The following is an 18,942-nucleotide window of genomic DNA, read 5'->3' on the forward strand; positions in this document are numbered from 1 at the left end:
GTCAACAATGGCAATAATAACCGCAACGAGGCTGCAACAACTAGGGCAACAAAAAGGGGGAAAAATGGCCTCCAGGAGCGGTGGATTCATGGTGCAGGCACCGAGCCCAGCAATAACCCTGGAGGAAAAAAAAAAAAAGTAGAAGACAGTGGAGAGTGGTTTGCACCAGAGGCAATTTTGGTTCACAGTGGCAGTGTTTTCAGGCATTTTTGGTTGTCAAGAGTCTGGAGGGGTTACCAGCACCTAGTGGTGAATATAGCCTGCTAGTGTATTTAACATTTACAAATACAGGACAGCTTCCCCCTGCCTGCCCAAACATCTTATCTGACCTAAAATGTTAACATCGCAGTGTCTGATAAAATGATTTAGGTTAAAAATTTATGAGGGATTACTGGCAATTACAGTATGGAGTTCCATCTATATACAATATTTTTTGAAATTCACCCCACTTTTTCAGTTATCTAATACATTTATAGACAGTGGGGTTGGAGGCCAGTTCACCCAGTAGGGTGTGTTAAATGTAATATGCAAAACCCTGGGTTTGAGCACTGATTCCGGAAACTCCACAGATGGAGCAGTGCTGTATTTCTTCCTGTCTCTAGCTCACTGACATTAAAAATAAGAACAGAAAGAGGCCCTGGAGAGATTGATGCTTGTGGAAGAAAACAAAATCCACCATACTGTAGACAACTGGTGCAGTTGTGAAGAAGTCATAATGTGAAGGATAATGTGAAGAGTCATTATCTTTTTCCAGAGAGACTTAATTAAAATCCTCAAGTTTAACTAGGATTAAAAAAAAAAAAAGACACCACAGCACTGAAGCTTGGGAGGGGAAGATAGAGGGAGAAAGAGAGACCTGCAGACCTGCTTCACTGCTTATGAAGCGAAGCCCCTACAGGTGGGGAGCTGTGGGCTTGAACTGGGATCCTTGAGCAGGTCCTTAAGCTTTGTACTGTGTGTGCTTAATCCGGTGCGCCACCAACCAGCCCCCTTTAAGATTTTAAAAATTTATTTATTAGAGACAGAGGAATTGAGAAGGAAGAAGATCGAGAAGGAAAGAGACAGACACCTGCAGCACTGCTTCACCACTCATGAAGCTTTCTCCCTGCAGGTGGGGACCAGAGGCTTGAACCAGGGTCCTTGCACACTGTAATGTGCACACTTAACCAGATGTGCCACTACCTGGTCCCTAATCTATTTTTCAGTGTTTCTTGTTTTCAGTGGTTAAATAGAACATGAATAAAGTTTTTTTTTCATGTTACAGTCACACTCTCTTCTCAAAACTGACCTAAATTATAGTATTTAATGCTAAGATATGTAGACAGGCATTAGAGTGATGCAGCTACAAGTTGAGGAACAGCAAGGATTGCCAGCAATCACAAGAAGCAAGAAAAGAGAAGGAAGATCCTGTCCCAGTCATTATCTTGATTTCATACTCTAGTTCTCAGAACTGTGCAACAAAATTTTTCTGTTGTTAAAATCACCTGCTTTGTTATTAAAGTTCAGGAAATTAATGTATAGATTTCTGTTCTTACTTGACACACAATTGTCTTTGATGTTTGAAAAGTTCAAATTTAAAGATACAAAAAAAAAACCCTCCAATAAATTTAACACTACATTAAAAAATTTAGAAATAGGTTACTTTTACAAATAAGTCCTTCAATGTTTTGTTATATTTGATAGCAGCTTTTTTTTTTATTGGTTACAAAACCTAAGCCCATATACAAAATTAAGAACACATTTAGATGCCTCTTTTGAGAGAATGTTTTAGTCTTATATAACTGAGTTAAAAAAAATAAAAACAATGCAATTTTCAACACTGTTTTGAAAACTTAAAAGTGCAGCAATGTACTTTGTTTTCTTATCTGAGAAAAGGTGCAATTCCAAACTGATAAGGTCACAAATTGAATCAAGCAAATGCACACATATGTCTGCACTACTTGATGCTATTGTTTACTTGTTAGACTGCTTTTAAAAAAACAAGAAGAAATAGGAATTGGCACAGTAGAGGCCTAATTTAATCTCAATGTGTGCAAAATTTAAAAGGTAACTGTTAGCAAGTATGGACATTCCAGGAGAAACTAAGCTGGAAGGGGTACAATTCACAATATCAAGAAGATTTGGACTTTAAGGGTTTCACTGAAGTTTGTGACCTTAATAGATTTGACTGTTAGTCCTAGTTTTAGTGAACACCACGCAGTTGCAAAATTTTAAGACTACAGTATCTGAACAGGATGCAGTTACCATATAGGAAGCTTTAACTCAAAAACTGGATAAAGAAAAAAAGGCACAATGAACTTCAACTCAATTTTATGTGCACAAGAGTTGAAAAATCTGAGCCACCTTAAAGAGAAATTGATTCTAAAATTTATAAAACCTATAAATAATCAGAGGCCAAACCACTATATTAAAACAGATTCTCTAGCAAGTAAAAATCTTGCAGTTTTAACATACTCTTGTATCTATTTTAGATACAAGACAAAACTCACTCTTTAAAGTGGCTCCACCGTGGCAGATACATATATTTGTAATGAATGCACACCTGCTATGTGTTGTTTATCCGTGAAAACACCCCAGCTGATTCACAAAGCTCTGATGGCATGTGTCTCATCTTCCTCACAGTAAATACACCCCCCTCACTGGATAACTAAATTAGTTTAGATTTTCTATCCCTTCACATCAATGTGTTGGGAAATTTATACTCAGTAAACAATAGCAACAAAACCATTTCTGTGATAGCACAAATAATTCATTTTAAAAAAATTCAAATCCATCCTTTCATTAATAACTGGGTCAGACAATTTATCAAAAGCAATGACTAGACAGAAATATCAGATTTTGCAGAATTACTCAAAGTTCACTGCAAATTAGGTTTATGTTAAATAAGTGTAGATTATTCCCCTATATAGATCCTTGTCTGAATCTTTTTAATATGTGAATAGCCTTTTAGAGTCAGATCTGAATTAATTTTCCCAATACTCAGAGAATGAAGTTTTATGACACTTCTTAATAGTTGCTGGTTTGTTGCCAACCACATTATCAAAAGCACTGGTTACTAAGTAAAAAAACATTTTAAGACTAAATTACAGTAAACATGAAAGCTCCACAGTTTAAACCCAATATAAATCAACCATATCCAATTATCAATTTTAAAACAGAAAATATTAACTACTGAAAGCTGAAAGCAAGATTTTCTTTATCATCACCAATGAGTACTTTAGACCTTCCCCCCACCCCCTCTATAGTCAGGGACTCTTGCTTTCAACTTTAACAGAAGTTCAAGTCCGTAACACGTTGCAGCTCAGGTAAAATACCATGCACAGCATTTAATTACTTCAAAACAGCAGGAACACACAGGCTGAAGTGAGTGGTCAAATAGGGCTTGCTGTTCTCAAAATTAGGTAAAATGGCGAAAGCATTACCAACCATCCATAGCTAAAGTTCTCCTTCAACCCTGGCTTCTGAGGCAGATAATAATAAACACATCAATCACTGGTAGATGAAGTATAGTTTTTTTCCCCAACTTATTTGTTTAATCAATAACCAAGTTTATTCATTTTTTAAGTTACTTTTTGCATGTGTGTGTCAGTTCCACCAATGAAAATCATTTGGCTTGTACTTTAAAATCTATTCTTCCACATAAAGATTATGAAAATATGTTTGTGGAGGATGATGGAGGCTCAGATTAAGACTGCACCTCTTTAAAGTCTTCCAATGTGTATATGCATCATACCAAAGTGTCTTGATCCACAGTGCACCATTTTCCAAAGGAATATCAAGTGGGCAGCTGACATGCCACCACTATGGAATATTCTAAACCGGAAACTGCAGTTGTCATCGTGTGGCACCAGGGAACAGGGGAAAATAGGGTAGTTGAGATTGTTAAGGAGAATTCTAAAACAGTTTAGGAAATCATGCATATGCATTTACAGTCCATGTGATAGTGACTTTTGGCAACTGCAAAGTGACTGAGACATGGCTTGCTTTAGAAGCATCAAAACGAAGAGGCATGTATGTTTTGGAGCCTTTTACTGTTGTTCTTGTCATTTGGTAGCCATCTGGTGGTGCTTCATATTGAACAAAGGAAAGATGCTGCGCTCAACTTAAAAATTAAATTCTTTAGTTTGAAGGTTGGCTGTTGGGTCAAAGTTGTAAGTACCTCCTTGTGTTGCTTCAGGAATGAGGCTAGGATCTTCATCAATCTATAAAAAGCAAGGGAAAATCATTATGCTAATATGCTACATTTGGTACACACAGAATTGTTTTAATTCGCTTCTTAGAAGTTCTTTTATGAATGTTTAACTATATTAAAATATTTAAGTAAATCAGTATTACAAAATTATCCTAGATTTACTTTAAATAAAGATCAGTTATTAATTTATTTATTTGCCTTCAGGGTTATCACTGGGGCTCAGTGCCTACACTATGAATCTACTACTCCTGGAAGCTAATTTTTTCCCTTTTTGTTGCCCTTGTTTATCACTGCTGTTGTTATTGTTTTCATTGTTGGATAGGACAGAGAGAAATCGAGAAAGGAGAGGAAGACAGAGAAGGGGGAGAAAAAGACACCTTCAGATCTGCTTCACTGCTTGTGAAGCGACTCCCATGGTGGTGGGGAGCTGGAGACTTGAACCGGGATCCTTGAGCCGGTCTTTATGGTTTGTGCCATGTGCACTTAACCCACTGAACTACTGCCCAGCTCCCTCAGTTATTAATGAGAAAGATAGGAGAGAGAGAAAGAACCAGCCATCAATCTGGCACATTTGCTGCCAGGGATTGAACTCGGGACCTCATGCTCGAGACTCATTGAGAGTCTAATGCTTTATCCACTGAGCACCTCCTGAACCATGTAAATCAGTATTACTAGAAGTATAACAATTTAAAATTAAACAGATATTTAGGACTTGCCATTTCCATAAGTTCCAATATCTGAACTTACATCATTTCTTTTTTTTTAATTTATAAAAAGGAAACATTGTGGGAATCAGGCGGTAGCACAGCGTTAGCTTAAGTGCAGGTTGCGCAAAGCTCAAGGACTGGCACAAGGATCCTGGTTCGAGCCCACCTGTAGGGGAGTTGCTTCACAGGCGGTGAAGTAGTTCTGCAGGTATCTTTCTCTCCTCCTCTCTGTCTTCCCCTCCTCTCTCCATTTCTCTCTGTCCTACCCAACAACGATGACATCAATAATAATAATGACTACAACAATAAAACAACAAAGGCAACAAAAGGGAGTAAATATTTTTTAAAAACTTACTTTTTATCTTTTAGACTCCAGGGTTATTCGTGGGGCTCAGTACCTGCACTACAAATCCAATGGAGGCCATTTTTCCCCTCATTTTTGCTCCCCCTGTTATTGCTATTGTTATTGTGGGATAGGACAGAAAGAAACTGAGAAGACAAAGGGGGAGAAAGATAAGACACCTGCAGACCTGCTTCACCACTTGTGAAGCAACCCCCTGGAAGTGGGGACCCAGGGGTTTGAACTGGGATCCTTGTGCCGGTCCTTGAGCTTAGTGTCATGTGTGCTTAACCTACCGCGCTACTGATCCCCCCTCCATTATTTTTTAACCAAAGCACTGTTCAGCTCTGGCTTATCGTGGTGCGGGGGACTGAACCTGGGACTTTGGAGCCTCAGGCATGAGTGTCTGTTTGCAGTAACCATTATGCTATCTATCCTCCACCCCCACCCCCTTCATTAAAAAAATTTTTTACCAGAACACTGCTCAGCTCTGGTTTATACTGGTACTGGGGAACTTGAGAACTTTGGTGCCTCAGGAATCAGTCTTTTCTTTCTTCTCTTTTTATCTCCAGGTTTATTGCTGGGCCTTAGTGCCTGTACCACAAATCCACTGCTCCTGGAGACTATTTTTTTCCCTTTTGTTGCCCTTCTTGTGGTTGTTATTATTATTGTTGTTGTTGTTGTTACTGATGTCATTGTTGGATAGAGAGAAATGGAGAGAGGAGGGGAAGACAGAGAGGGGGAGAGACACCCACTTGCGAAGCAACTCCACTGTAGGTGAGGAGCCAGAGACTTGAACCGGGACCCTTATACCGGTCCTTGTGTTCACGCCATGTGCACTTAACCCTCTGTGCTACTGCCAGATCTCCAGGAATCAGTCTTTTTGCATAGCCACCATGCTATCTCCCCAGTTCCAATTTTACCTTAAAATATTTAGACGCAGTATTTAAGAAAGCTTACTGATAAAAAATAACCATTTTTAAAATTTAGACATTTATTTACTTTTGCCACTGGGGTTATTGCTGGTGCTCAGTGCCTAATTTCATTACTCCTGGCTATTCAACCAACTGAATTTGCTAAGCTGATGCTAAATGAAAAATAAGGTGATTAAAACAGCCAATACCACATCCTCAGCTTGTCTGGCTTCTTGAACCCCCTTTTTAATCGTGTTAACATGATGAACTTCACAGCTAAAATACTATTTTTCTAAGACTTGGTCCAGTGGATGGTGCCCTGCCCTAGCCTGCCTGCAGCCTGTGGCCTCATTTAATTGTGGCTGAGCTCTTGATCAGCCAAAGACTGGCTCCCCTTTCTTAGCATGGAAGCCAGGATCACTTAGTGATGGAGCCCACCACATTTTCTCTGGCAGATGGATTATATGTGAAGTTGTTCCCAGGGCTGGCCTGATGCCAAGGGCCCATGCCAGCACTTACCTCACTAGTTTTCACAATAGAAAATTCAGATAGAATATATAATATTCAGTTTAAGATTTGAGGGGGTAGCGGGTTGGACAGTGGCATACCTGGTTAAGCACACATAGTATTAAGCACAAGGACCCATGCAAGGATCCCTGTTTGAACCCCCGGCTCCCCACCTGTAGGGAGGTCACTTCACAAGCGGTGAAGGTCTGCAGGTGTCTCGTCTCCCTTTCTAGATCCCTGTCCCCTCAATTTATCTCTGTCCTATCCATAAAAATGAAAAATGGCCTCTAGGAGCAGTGGATTTGTAGTGCAGACACTGAGCCCCAGTGACAAACCTGGAGGCAAAAACAAAGCCAAAAAAAAGATAAAGGGGTTAAAAAAAAAAAAAGAAGAAAACTTTGTAAGATTACTTATTCTATTTTAAACCTTCTTTTATTTATTTATTCCCTTTTGTTGCCCTTGTTGTTTTATCGTTGTAGTCATTATTGATGTCGTGGTTGTTAGGACAGAGAGAAATAGAGAAAGGGAAGACAAAGATAGACACCTGCAGACCTGCTTCACCGCTTCTTTTTTTTTTCCTCCAGGGTTATTGCTGGGCTTGGTGTCTGCACCATGAATCCACCACTCCTGGAGGCCACCTTTTCCCCCCTTTTGTTGCCCTTGTTGTTGTAGCCTCGTTGTGGTTATTATTATTATCACTGCTGATGTTGTTCGCTGTTGGATAGGACAGAGAGAAATGGAGAGAGGAAGGGAAGACAGAGGGGGAGAGAAAGATAGACACCTGCAGACGTGCTTCACCACCTGTGAAGCGACTCCCCTGCAGGTGGGGAGCCGGGGGCTCGAACTGGGATCCTTAAGCCAGTCCTTGCGCTTTGCACCACGTGCGCTTAATTCACTGCACCACTGCCCGACCCCCGCTTCACCGCTTCTGAAGCAACTCCCCTGCAGGTGGGAAGCGGGGGCTTGAAATGGGATCCTTATGCCTGTCCTTGTGCTTTGTGCCATGTGCGCTTAACCTGCTGTGCTACCGCCCAACTCCCTAAGCCTTCTATTCTAATTCCACTTCCAAGTGGCCAGGTGCTGGCACACCTGGTTGAGTGTACACATTTCAATGTGCAATGACCGAGGTTCAACCCCTGGTCTCCACCTGCATGGGGAAAGCTTCACAAGTGGTGAAGCACAGCTACAGGTGTCTCTCTGTCTCTCACCCTCTCTACCTCCCCCATCTCTCTAGATTTCTGATGGTCTCTATCCAATAAAGATAATATAAAAATAAAAAATAACTCCACATCCACTTGTATGGTTTCATTGGTGCAGCTTTTTTTCTTTTTCGTTTTTAGATTAAAGGGTGAAAGAGGGAGAAGGAAAGATATCACAGCACTGCTCTCCACCACACAAGAAGTTTTCCCCCTAAGACACTTACTTACACGTGGCTGGTGAGAATGTGAACCTGGGTCCTTGAACATGGTAAAGTGTGTGCTCTACCAGATTGAGTCTCTACACTTTTGGAAAAGAGAGAAAAGACCTGCAGAACTTGGTTTATTTTATTGGAGGTGTGGGGGAGAGAGGAAATGGGAGGGGAAAAAAAATCTACAAACATTACTTTGGTGCAGACAATGCCGGGAAGCAAACACTAGAGGACGTCAAGCTTGAAAGTTAATGCCCTAGTGGTCCTAGAGATGACACAGTGAATAAAGCACTGGATTCTCAAGCACGAGGTCCTGAGTTCAATTCCCAGCAGCACATGTACCAGAGTGATGTCTGGTTCTTTCTCTCTCGTCCTATCTTTCTCACTAATAAATAAATAAAATCTTAAAGAAAAAAAAGTTAATGCCCCATTCACAGTGCTGCCTCCTGGGCCACCTAAGACTGAACACACATGCAGATACAGCATAAGCTTATACTTACATCATCACCAGAGAAATACTGATCTATGATTTCAAATGCTAACTTATAGATGTCTTCGTTTTCATGTTGCTGTAAAACGTCAATTTTCTCCAAACCTAGTAAAAATGAAATAATCAAGATAAAGTAGGTGCCAATCAAAATTAGGCACTTTTAGTCACGGAAAATCCTAAGAAACTCAGAATACCCACACCCCATCCCCCAAAGATGATAATTTGTCTAAAAAACAAGATAAAAACCTGAGCTGCTCTGGTTGGAGGACCAGCATCCCACTAATTTCTTCCTCTTTAGAAGCCCCGAGGTACCCTGGTCCCTGAAGCAGGCAGTTTAAAAAACACCTAAACACTCCATTTGACAGATGAAGAAGCTGTGGCACAGAGATGTAAAGGGATTTATTTCAGGTTGCATGGCAAGTTAGTGACAGAACTAGAACCAAGATCTCCCCAGAATACTTAAATATAATCATAGGTTCTTAGAAATTAATGATTAACTGGTAGCAACAGAAAATAAAACTAAGTTTTGAAGTAATTCCTTTCTTAAAAAGTGAATAGGATGCTTATATTCTATAGTCACAAAAACTTGGGAAATAATTTTTCAGAACATGTAACTATAAAATGCCTAAGCTTTATGCTCAATATATTTATTCCATTTATCAGATGATCTGAAAATATTCTTCCTTAAAATGCATTTTCGGGCAGAGGGTAGATAGCATAATGGTTATGCAAACAGACTCTCATGCCTGAGGCTCCAAAGGCCCAGGTTCAATCCCCTGCACCACCATAAGCCAGAGCTGAACAGTCCTCTGGTTAAAAAATAAAAAATATGTATAAAAAAATGCATTTTCAGTTTGGTTATTGGGTTCAAAGTTACTCCATTATATAATAAAAATATGATCCTATTACTCTCATAGACACAAGAAACTATATTGATATATAAAGCAGAGCAGGGTAAATAGCATAATGCTATGCAAAGAGACTCTCATGTCTGAGTCTCCAAAGACCCAGGTTCAATCCCCTGGTTTATGCATCACCATAAACCAGAGATGATCTGTGCTCTGGTAAGGGGGAAAACAACAACAACAACAACAACAAAAAAAAAATGTTGAAGAGTAACTGTGTAGCTCACACTTTCTGTGTTAAGCTATTCTGAATCAGCTTAAAAGATAAGTTATTATAAAATCAGAACAATAAGTACTCCCAAAATCTGAACCTGAATTATGCTCCTATCCATTACTATTACTATTTCTATGGCCATGAACAAAAATCCTTAACATCTCTAGGATAATTTCTTTCGTTCCAAGCTAAAATTTTGTTGATTTGCCACTGGTTTAACATACTACATACATTTTGGAGTACAGCTTCACACCTCCATATATGTATAAATTGCACTGTAACCCACCGAAGCTCTCGTGTCATCATCATATTTCATACAGTAAAACTTTGATGATTTAACAGCTTTTAGAATTCTGGTGTTCAATTAATGATTTATCTCTAGTCAATTCGCTCTTACCTCCACATTCTTCTATTATTTCAGCTATTGTGCTTGCTTCATCACCAGCCATTATCAGAATGTTTTTCAGACCATCGAGAACCACCTGAACAACTTGAGAATCTTTTACAGAGAGTAAATTACAGAATGGAGGTATTACATTCTGCTGAACAAGGTACTCAACCTAGACAATAAAGGAGAATGTTTTTGTTATATAATTATCTCCCCCTCTCAAAAAAGCATAGTACAGGGTTTATAAATCAGCAACAACTAATCACAAAGAGAATAACCTAGGGTACAGTCAGGTCCTGCATATATAATGTAGATTAAAAGTACTCTAGCTCTGTGACTTAAGTATGGAGTTAATTCATTGTATACTATGGAACACCTCCCCCGCAATGGAATGTAAGTGTTATCAATAACAGGTAATATTAAAATTTTCTGTGAGTTGGGTGGTAGCGCAGCAGATTAAGCACAGGTGGTACAAGGACCAGTTCAAGGACTATAGTTCAAGCCCCCTGCTCCCCACCTGCGGTGGAGTTGCTTCACAAGCGGTGAAGCAGGTCTGCAGGTGTCTTTCTTTCTCTCTCCGTCTTCCCCTCTCTCCATTTCTCTCTGTCCTATCCAACAACAACGTCATCAATAATAACTACAACAATAAAACAACAAGGGCAACAAAAAAGGAATAAATAAGTAAGTATTAAAAAAAATTTTTTTCTGGGTTCGGGCAGTAGGTAGCGCAGTGTGTTAAGCACATGTGGCGTGAGCGCCCGGCTCCCCACTTGCAGGGGAGTTGCTTCACAGGCGGTGAAGCAGGTCTGCAGGTGTCTTTCTCTCCCCTCCTCTCTCCATTTTTCTCTGTCCTATCCAACAACGAAGACATAAAAAACAATAATAATAACCACAACAATAAAAACAAGGGCAACAAAAGGGGGAAAAAAGCAAATTAAAAAAAATTTGTTGATTTATTATCACATGCCTCAACTGCTAGGTTGGTTTTCCAATTCTACCTTCCTCTCTACCCTTAACTTAAAAAAAACAGTTGTAATTCAATTTGGGAATAATTCTGGGGGAAAATTTTTTTTAAAACACTTGTCTATTTTCTAGTATTATTAATTTTTATTTTATTTTTTGTAGTTTTTAAATAAGTAAATAAATATTTATTTATACCCTTTTGTTGACCTTGTTTTATTATTGTAGTTATTGTTATTGATGTTGTTGTTGGAGGACAGAGAGAAATGGACAGAGGAGGGGAAGACAGAGGGAGGGAGAGAAAGACAAGACATCTGCAGACCTGCTTCACCGCCTGTGAAGCAACTCCCCTGCAGGTGGGGAGCCAGGGGCTCAAACCGGGATCCTTACGCCAGTCCTTGCACATTGCGCCACCTGTGCTTAACCCGTTGTGCTACCGCCCGACTCCCAATTTTTAATTTATTTACTGGATAAAAGACTGTAAGAAATGAAGAGGGGGAAAGAGAGAGGCAGACTGGGAGTATGGACCGACCAATCAACGCCCATGTTCAGCAGGGAAGCAATTACAGAAGCCAGACCTTCTATCTTCTGCGACCCACAATGACCCTGGGTCCATGCTCCCAGAGGGCTCGAGAATGGGAAAGCTATCAGGGGAGGGGGTGGGTTATGGAGATTGGGTGGTGGGAATTGTGTGGAGTTGTACCCCTCCTACCTTATGTTTTTGTTCATTAATCCTTTCTTAAATAAAAAATTTAAAAAAAAATAAAGAAATCAAGAGGGAAGGGGAAGATAGAGACGGAGAGACAGCTGCAGCACGACTTCACCACTCGTGAAGCTTTCCCCCTGTGGGTGGGGGCTGGGGCTCGAACCTGGGTCCATGTGCTTTTTAACACGGGCACTCAACCAGGTGTGCCACTACCAAGTCTCTCAATTCTGAAACATTTAAGTAAGTTTATAAGAAACTGTTAATCAGTTCGAGCTACCTGCAGGGGAGTCACTTCACAAGTGGTAAAGCAGGTCTACAGGTGCCTTATCTTTCTCACCCCCTCCGCTTTCCATTTCTCTTTACCCTATCCAACAACAATGACATCAACAATAATAACTACAACAATAAAACAAGGACAACAAGAGAGAATAAATAAATAAAAGAAACTTAATCAATAAACAATTACCACCGAAAAAAAGAGTCTACTTTACAATATTTTTTATTTTTGCCATGAGGGTTATCACTGGGACTCTATGCCTACATAATGACTCCACTATTCCTGGTAGCCATTTTATCCTTTCTTTTCCGGAAGAAAAGAAAGTGAGAGAGAAAGAGACATATCTGCAGCACTGCTCTGTTAATTATGAAGCTTCCCCAATGCAAGTAGGAAACAGAGGCTTGAACCTTGGTATTTGTATGTGGTAACATGTACACTATACTGAGGGTGCTACCACTGGGCCCTTATATTTCAAACACCCCCACTCCTCCTTTTTGACAGAGAAAGAAACACCTGTAGCACTGCTTCACTGTTCATATGTATCTTCCCCACTTACAGGCAGAGACCATGGACCTGAACCCAGATCCTTGAGCATGGTAATGTGTGTATTTTACTGGATTGCACTAGTGCTCACCATCCCTCTTCAGTATCAACAACCACTGATTCCCCAACTTACTTGATCTTTTCTACCACTTATCGTTAAGTTGCTAATTGCCCATGCAGCTTCTTTTTGTGTTCCAAAGTCCCCCTAAAATAAGAAATCATAAAATAAGCTAATAAAGAATTATTGGTGATATGTTAAGAGACAACATATATATGTTACTGACCTTAGCAAGCTGATGAATAATCATAGGGATTAATCCAGCATCTATTACAGCTTGAACTTGTTGTTGGTTGCCTGCTGTTATGTTGGAAAGGAACCACACTGCTTCCTGTAATTAAATTAAATATAGAAAACCCTCATTTAAGAATTAGACCAAGTAGATCAGAAGCAACCAATAGCACGGCTATATATACAAGATACTGGGTACTGTACAGCAAACCCTAACAAAAGGACTTTTTAAAGTTAACCCAATTACCAAATAATGTGATGATAACATTAACTATCCATTGTCTTTTTGAACCCCAAGACAGCAGGAACCTCACATCTTCACTATAGAGCCTTTACTTCCCCCAGTCCTGGAACCACTGGATAGGGCCCACTTTCCCGTATGCCTCTCCCAGTCCATATCAAATAATATTGCATCTGCCAATCACAACCTAACCAACACAACGATTGCCACCTCAACATGCTTCACTTCAGACTGTGTCCAGAGACTTCACGTGTAGAATGACAACCCTTCAGCTTCATTACTCGGGTGAGACCTTTCCTTTCATAGTATATTCTAATTCCATCTCAGGTGGTTCACTTTCTAACAAAGTCCCAAAACCTAGATATATACCAGTTTCTGTGAGAGAGAGCATATGTTCACACGTATCCGTAAACTACTGCAAAATATATACCTGAAAGCAGAAGTACACTAGAGTTTGCAGTGAGTACCCCCCTAACACTTCCTCTCCACTATTCCAAGCTTTGGGTCCATGATTGCTTAACAATTTGTTTGGCTTCGTATGTTAACTCTCTTTTCAGTCACCAGGTTCCAGATGTCATCAGGATGCCGGCCAGGCTTCCCTAGACTGAAGACCCCACCAATGTGTCCTGGAGCTCCGCTTCCCCAGAGACACACCCTACTAGGGAAAGAGAGAGGCAGACTGGGAGTATGGATAGACCAGTCAACGCCCATGTTCAGCGGGGAAGCAATTACAGAAGCCAGACCTTCCACCTTCTTGTGGAAGCCAGACCTTCCACCTTCATTGTGGGTCATTGCAACCCACAATGACCCTGGGTCCATGCTCCCAGAGGGATAGAGAATGGGAAAGCTATCAGGGGAGGGGGTGGGATATGGAGATTGGGTGGTGGGAATTGTACCCCTCCTACCCTATGGTTTTGTTAATTAATTCTTTCTAAAATTAAAAAAAAAGAATTTGTATCTTTAAGGCTGAAAGATAGAACACTTCATAAAACTACATGTGCTAATAACTAAACACAAAGCTCTGCATCCACACTCAGCACCATACAGGAAAACCATGAATAGCAACAAGGGAGGTCCATAGATGGTGGATAGCACTGAGTTATTTCTCTTCTCTTTCCTCCCTCTAAAAATAAAAAAATTGGGTTCAAGGAGGCTGCTCAGCAGTAGTGAACATATATGAAGCACTAAGTGCATCCTTCTCCATTTGCACTAAAATATAACTTTAATGTATATTTACTTTAATATAGTAACCTATTTTAATAATATTATTATCTGAGTCACATTAAGTGAAATGCACACCTAAACACTGTTAAGAGATTGAAAGAAGAGACTCAATTAGATACTTGTATGTCAATATTCATGCCACATTATTCAAAACAATCAGAAGGTAGAAATAATTCAAGTACCCACCAACAAATAAGTGAATAAACAAAATATGGCCTGGGTTTCAGGTGGTGATGCCCTCAGCAGAGTGCACACATTACTGTGCACCAGGACCTGGGATCAAGTCCTGGTCCCTATCTGCAGGGTATGTATTACAAGTGATGAAGCACTGTTGCAGGTGTCTCTCCTTTTCTGTTTCTTTCTCCTACTCTATTTCTCTCTCTTGCCCTTTGAGTCAAAGGAGGGGGGGGGAGGTGGAAGGAAAGTGGTTACCAGGAGCACATGTGCATCCTGAGCTCAGGAACATAGAGACATTTAAAAAAAAGTACCCTATATATAATGAAATACTCTATATATAATGAAATATTTATTTAATCATAAAAAGAATGTTCTAATATAATCTAATTTCATAGTAATATTAAATTATAGTCTGTAATAAAAGAAATCAGCCACCCAATGGGTGATTTTGTAAGCACTCTCACCAACTGGCCACTAACTTACTAATTATTGCTACTAATAAGCTATGTTCGGTATAAATTCATTTTTTTCTTACTCAATCAAGAAATACTTGTAATAAGCAATTAAAAAGTGCAAGAAGCAGCCATGAAAGTGGTAGAGCACTGGAACAAGAAGGTAGAGTCCTGAATTTGAAGTCTAACACCACATATACCACAGTACTTCTCTCTCAAATAGTCTCAGCATGGTGGCTCACCTAGTAAGCACACATATAACCATGTGCAAGGACCTGGGTCCAAGCCCTTGGTCCTCCACCTGTAGGGGGAAAGTTTCATGAGTGGTGAAGCACAGCTGTAAGTGTTTCTTTCCCCACTCCCTTCTCAATTTTTCTCTATTCTATCAAATCAAATGAAAAAAAAAATTTAGGAAACAAAAAAAATTTAAAATAATAAATGTTTTTTTAAAAGGTGAAGTAAGGTAAATAAGAGGTAATCTGAAATGATTTTCATGTTTTAAAGTTGATATTAATTTAATTGCTGTGATTTTGAAGAAAATCACAAACAGTAACATAAATGACAGGGTAGCTACAAATGAGATCAGCATAGAAAAGTGAATGATATATGCCTTACCTTATTTATCTTTTCTTTTGGGTGTGATAAGAGATTTGGGAAATGTGAGAGCACATCACAGTTGAGTACAACCTGGGTCTGTTCATCAGTGCCAGTCACAATGTTGCCAACTGCTCTGAGTGCTGCTGTCTGGGATGAAGATAAAAGTATACCCTATAAAATTATTTGTTTATAATAAAACTAAATATACATTTTTCATAATTCAGACAAAATGTAAAAATATGAAACAGTAATATTTACTTTATTCTGATCAAAGCAGTACTGAGAAGCAATTAAAAAAAAAATCTTGTGAAGGGAGATGGGCGGTAGCGCAGTGGGTTAAGCACATGTGGCACAAAGTGCAAGGACCGCCATAAGGATCCCGGTTTGAGCCCCCTGCTCCCACCTGCAGGGGGGTCTCCCTACAGGCGATGAAGCAGGTCTGCAGGTGTCTATCTTTCTCTCCCCTCTCTGTCTTTCCCTCCTTTCTCCATTTCTCTGTCCTCTCTAACGACGACGACGATATCAATAACAATAACAATGAACAAAGGGCAACAAAAGGGAAATAAAGTTTAAAAAATTTTAAAAGTCTTATGAAAAATGGAACTATATGGAAAGATGTGTAAAACTATTGATTTTTTTTTTTTTAAAACCAGAGTACTGCTCATGGTGGTGTGGGGAGCTGAACCTGGAATTTTGGAGTGTAAAACTACGGAAAAAGTGTAAATAAAAAAAAGCTAAAAAGGTATTTTTTTATGTAAAGGTCCTATTTTAACAGTGATTTTAATCTATTGTTAAAGTGCAATTACAGAAATATTTTAATAATGAATAGGTACACACTCATATCTAGAGAGTCACTTTGTCAGAAGCTGGTGAACAGATTAATCAGTCACCAGAGAGATAGATAGGAGGAAAAGCAAGAAGGAGGCTACTGCAGTTAATTGGAGAAAAGAAATCTTGAAGTAAATGAGTATCTCTAGACACATAATGAGAATATAAATTTGAAAACTACATAAAAAATTTGGGGGTTGTGGTCTAGGAGATGGTGCAATGGATAAAGCATTGGATTCTCCAGCATGAGGTCCTGAGTTCAATCCCTGGGAGCACATATACCAGAGTGATGTCTGGTTTTCTTTTCCTATCTTTCTCAATAGCAATAATAACTACAACAATAAAAAACAACAAGGGCAACAAAAGGGAAAAAAAATATAAATAAATTTTAGGGGCCAAGTGGTGGTGCACCTGGTTAAGACACATAGTACATTAACTACAGTTCAAGTTTGCATTGTTTTCTTTCTGTCCTTGTTTATAGAGTAATTATGAAGAGATTTACTTACTAATAAGATAGAGACCAAAGCATTATCCTGCTATAAATGGTTCTAGGGCTTGAACTCAGGAACTCACACATGCAAGTCTGTTGCACTAGCTACTGTGGTTATCTCCTAGATAACTTAAAATAAATCTTTTAAATTGAAAAAAAAAATTCACCTAGCTTTAGCACATAGGCAAGTATTACTTGAAGAGCTTATAATTTGTCTAATTAAAAGTTAATCTAACAGGGGCTGACAGAGGTACACCACGTTAAGCACACATAGTACAAAATACAAGGACCAGCATAAGAATCCCAATTAAAGCCCCCTGCTCCCCATCTACAGGGGAAAAGCTTCACAAGTGGTGAAGCAGGTCAGCAGATGCCTACCTTTCTCTCTTCCCTCCTCTCAGCTTCTCCCTGTCCTATTCAAGAAAGTGGAAAAATTGGGGGCAGGCACTAAGCCCCAGTGATAATGCAAAACTGGCTGCCAGGAGTAGTGGAGTAGACTCATAGTGCTGAGTCCCAGCAATAACCCTGGAGGCAATAAATAAATAATAAAAATTGATGGAGAAGATTGGGGAGTAGTGTAGTGGTTATATAAAATGTTTTTTATGTCTGAAGCAACAAAGGCCCAGATTAATCTCCATCACTACCATTTAAATAAATAAAATTAATGCAGAATTACAAGGGTCCAGATCACCAAAAAGACTGTCTTCCTCTGACCCTGCAGTAACAACAAAGCTACAACATATAAGGAAAATGCCACACAGCAACAGGCTTGGAACTCCAACCAGAAATGTAAGCTCATATAGAAGGTGAAGATATAGAGTTCCATTTATAGAACTTAATCTGTTGAAGTCTAATCTTCCTCTAGACTGAAGAACTCCTGCAACTTTAAACTTCTGGTTCACTCAGTGCTAGTATTACGGCCTTATTCACACACTTTTGAGAATTCAAACCCCTGCACTATTCAGGCCCACTCAAACACAGACCCTGATTCTGATCCTTACAGAACATCATACATGAGAAGACAGAGGAAATCTACAACACTAATGGACCAAATAGCAGCATGACAAAAATCCCAAATTTAATAGAGGCATATACCTCCTAAACAATACTTCGAAGATATAGTCTAAGAAAGTTTACTGGGAGGGGCCAAGCCATATTGCACCTGGTTAAGTGCTCACATTACAGTGTGCAAGGAACAAGGTTCAAGCCCCTGGTTTCCACCTATAGGGGGAAAGCTACACAAGTAGTGAAGTAGGGCTGCAAGTATCTCTCAGTCTCTTTTCTCTTTTGTATCTCCTCCCCCCCAACAATTTCTGTCTCTACCTAATAAAAAAATTAAGTTAAGAGTTGCAAACAAAATATAACTAACCAGATGCACACTAAGACATAATATAATAATTAATATAGCAAAGACCAATGACAGAGAATTTTTTAAAAAAATATTTATTTTATTTATTTATTCCCTTTGTTGCCCTTGTTGTTTTATTGTTGTAGTAATTATTGTTGTTGTCGTTGTTGGATAGGACAGAGAGAAATGGAGAGAGGAGGGGAAGACAGAGAGGAGAGAAAGATAGACACCTGCAGACCTGCTTCACCGCCTGTGAAGCAACTCCCCTGCAGGTGGGGAGCCAGGGCTCGAACCGGGATCCTTATGCCAGTCCTTGTGCTTTGCGCCACCTGCGCTTAACCCTCTGCTCTACAGCCCAACTCCCGACAAAGAGAATTTTATAAGCAGCAAAAGAAAAAGCAGAGTCACATAGAAGGAAACTTCCATAAGGCTATCTGCTTTTCAACAGAAACTCCAAATACTAAAAAAATTTGCATATTAAATTCAAAGTACTGAAGGGAGAAGAGGTCCAAGTTGATTATCACTCAGATCTGAAGGAGTAATAAGGAGCTTTTCAGATAAGACAGTTAAAGGAAATGATTATTAGTAAACTGGCTCTACGAAAAAACATTAAAAAATTTTTTTTATATTTGTGTTTGTTTATTTTTCCTTTTGTTGCCCCTTTTTTTATTGATGTTGTTACTGATGTCGTAGTGGTTGGATAGGACAGAGAGAAATGGAGGGAGGAAGGGAAGACAGAGAGGGG

General features: G+C 39.4%; 1 protein-coding gene across 1 annotated transcript in view; it reads right to left on the reverse strand.

Annotated features, from left to right (window-relative positions):
* Positions 1–1,663: 1,663 nt before the first annotated feature.
* Positions 1,664–18,942, reverse strand: part of KPNA3 (karyopherin subunit alpha 3) — a 74,863-nt gene continuing 57,584 nt past the window's right edge. The window contains exons 12-17 of the mRNA XM_007535062.3: positions 15,550–15,678; positions 12,836–12,940; positions 12,685–12,756; positions 10,075–10,237; positions 8,569–8,663; positions 1,664–4,202 (exon numbers count right to left, since the gene is read on the reverse strand). Of these exons, the coding sequence (XP_007535124.1) occupies positions 4,104–4,202; positions 8,569–8,663; positions 10,075–10,237; positions 12,685–12,756; positions 12,836–12,940; positions 15,550–15,678 (663 nt within the window). The 3' untranslated portion in view covers positions 1,664–4,103. The remainder of the gene's footprint in view (positions 4,203–8,568; positions 8,664–10,074; positions 10,238–12,684; positions 12,757–12,835; positions 12,941–15,549; positions 15,679–18,942) is intronic.

Source organism: Erinaceus europaeus, chromosome 7 (assembly GCF_950295315.1).
Source record: "Erinaceus europaeus chromosome 7, mEriEur2.1, whole genome shotgun sequence".
NCBI classification, from domain to species: domain Eukaryota; kingdom Metazoa; phylum Chordata; class Mammalia; order Eulipotyphla; family Erinaceidae; genus Erinaceus; species Erinaceus europaeus.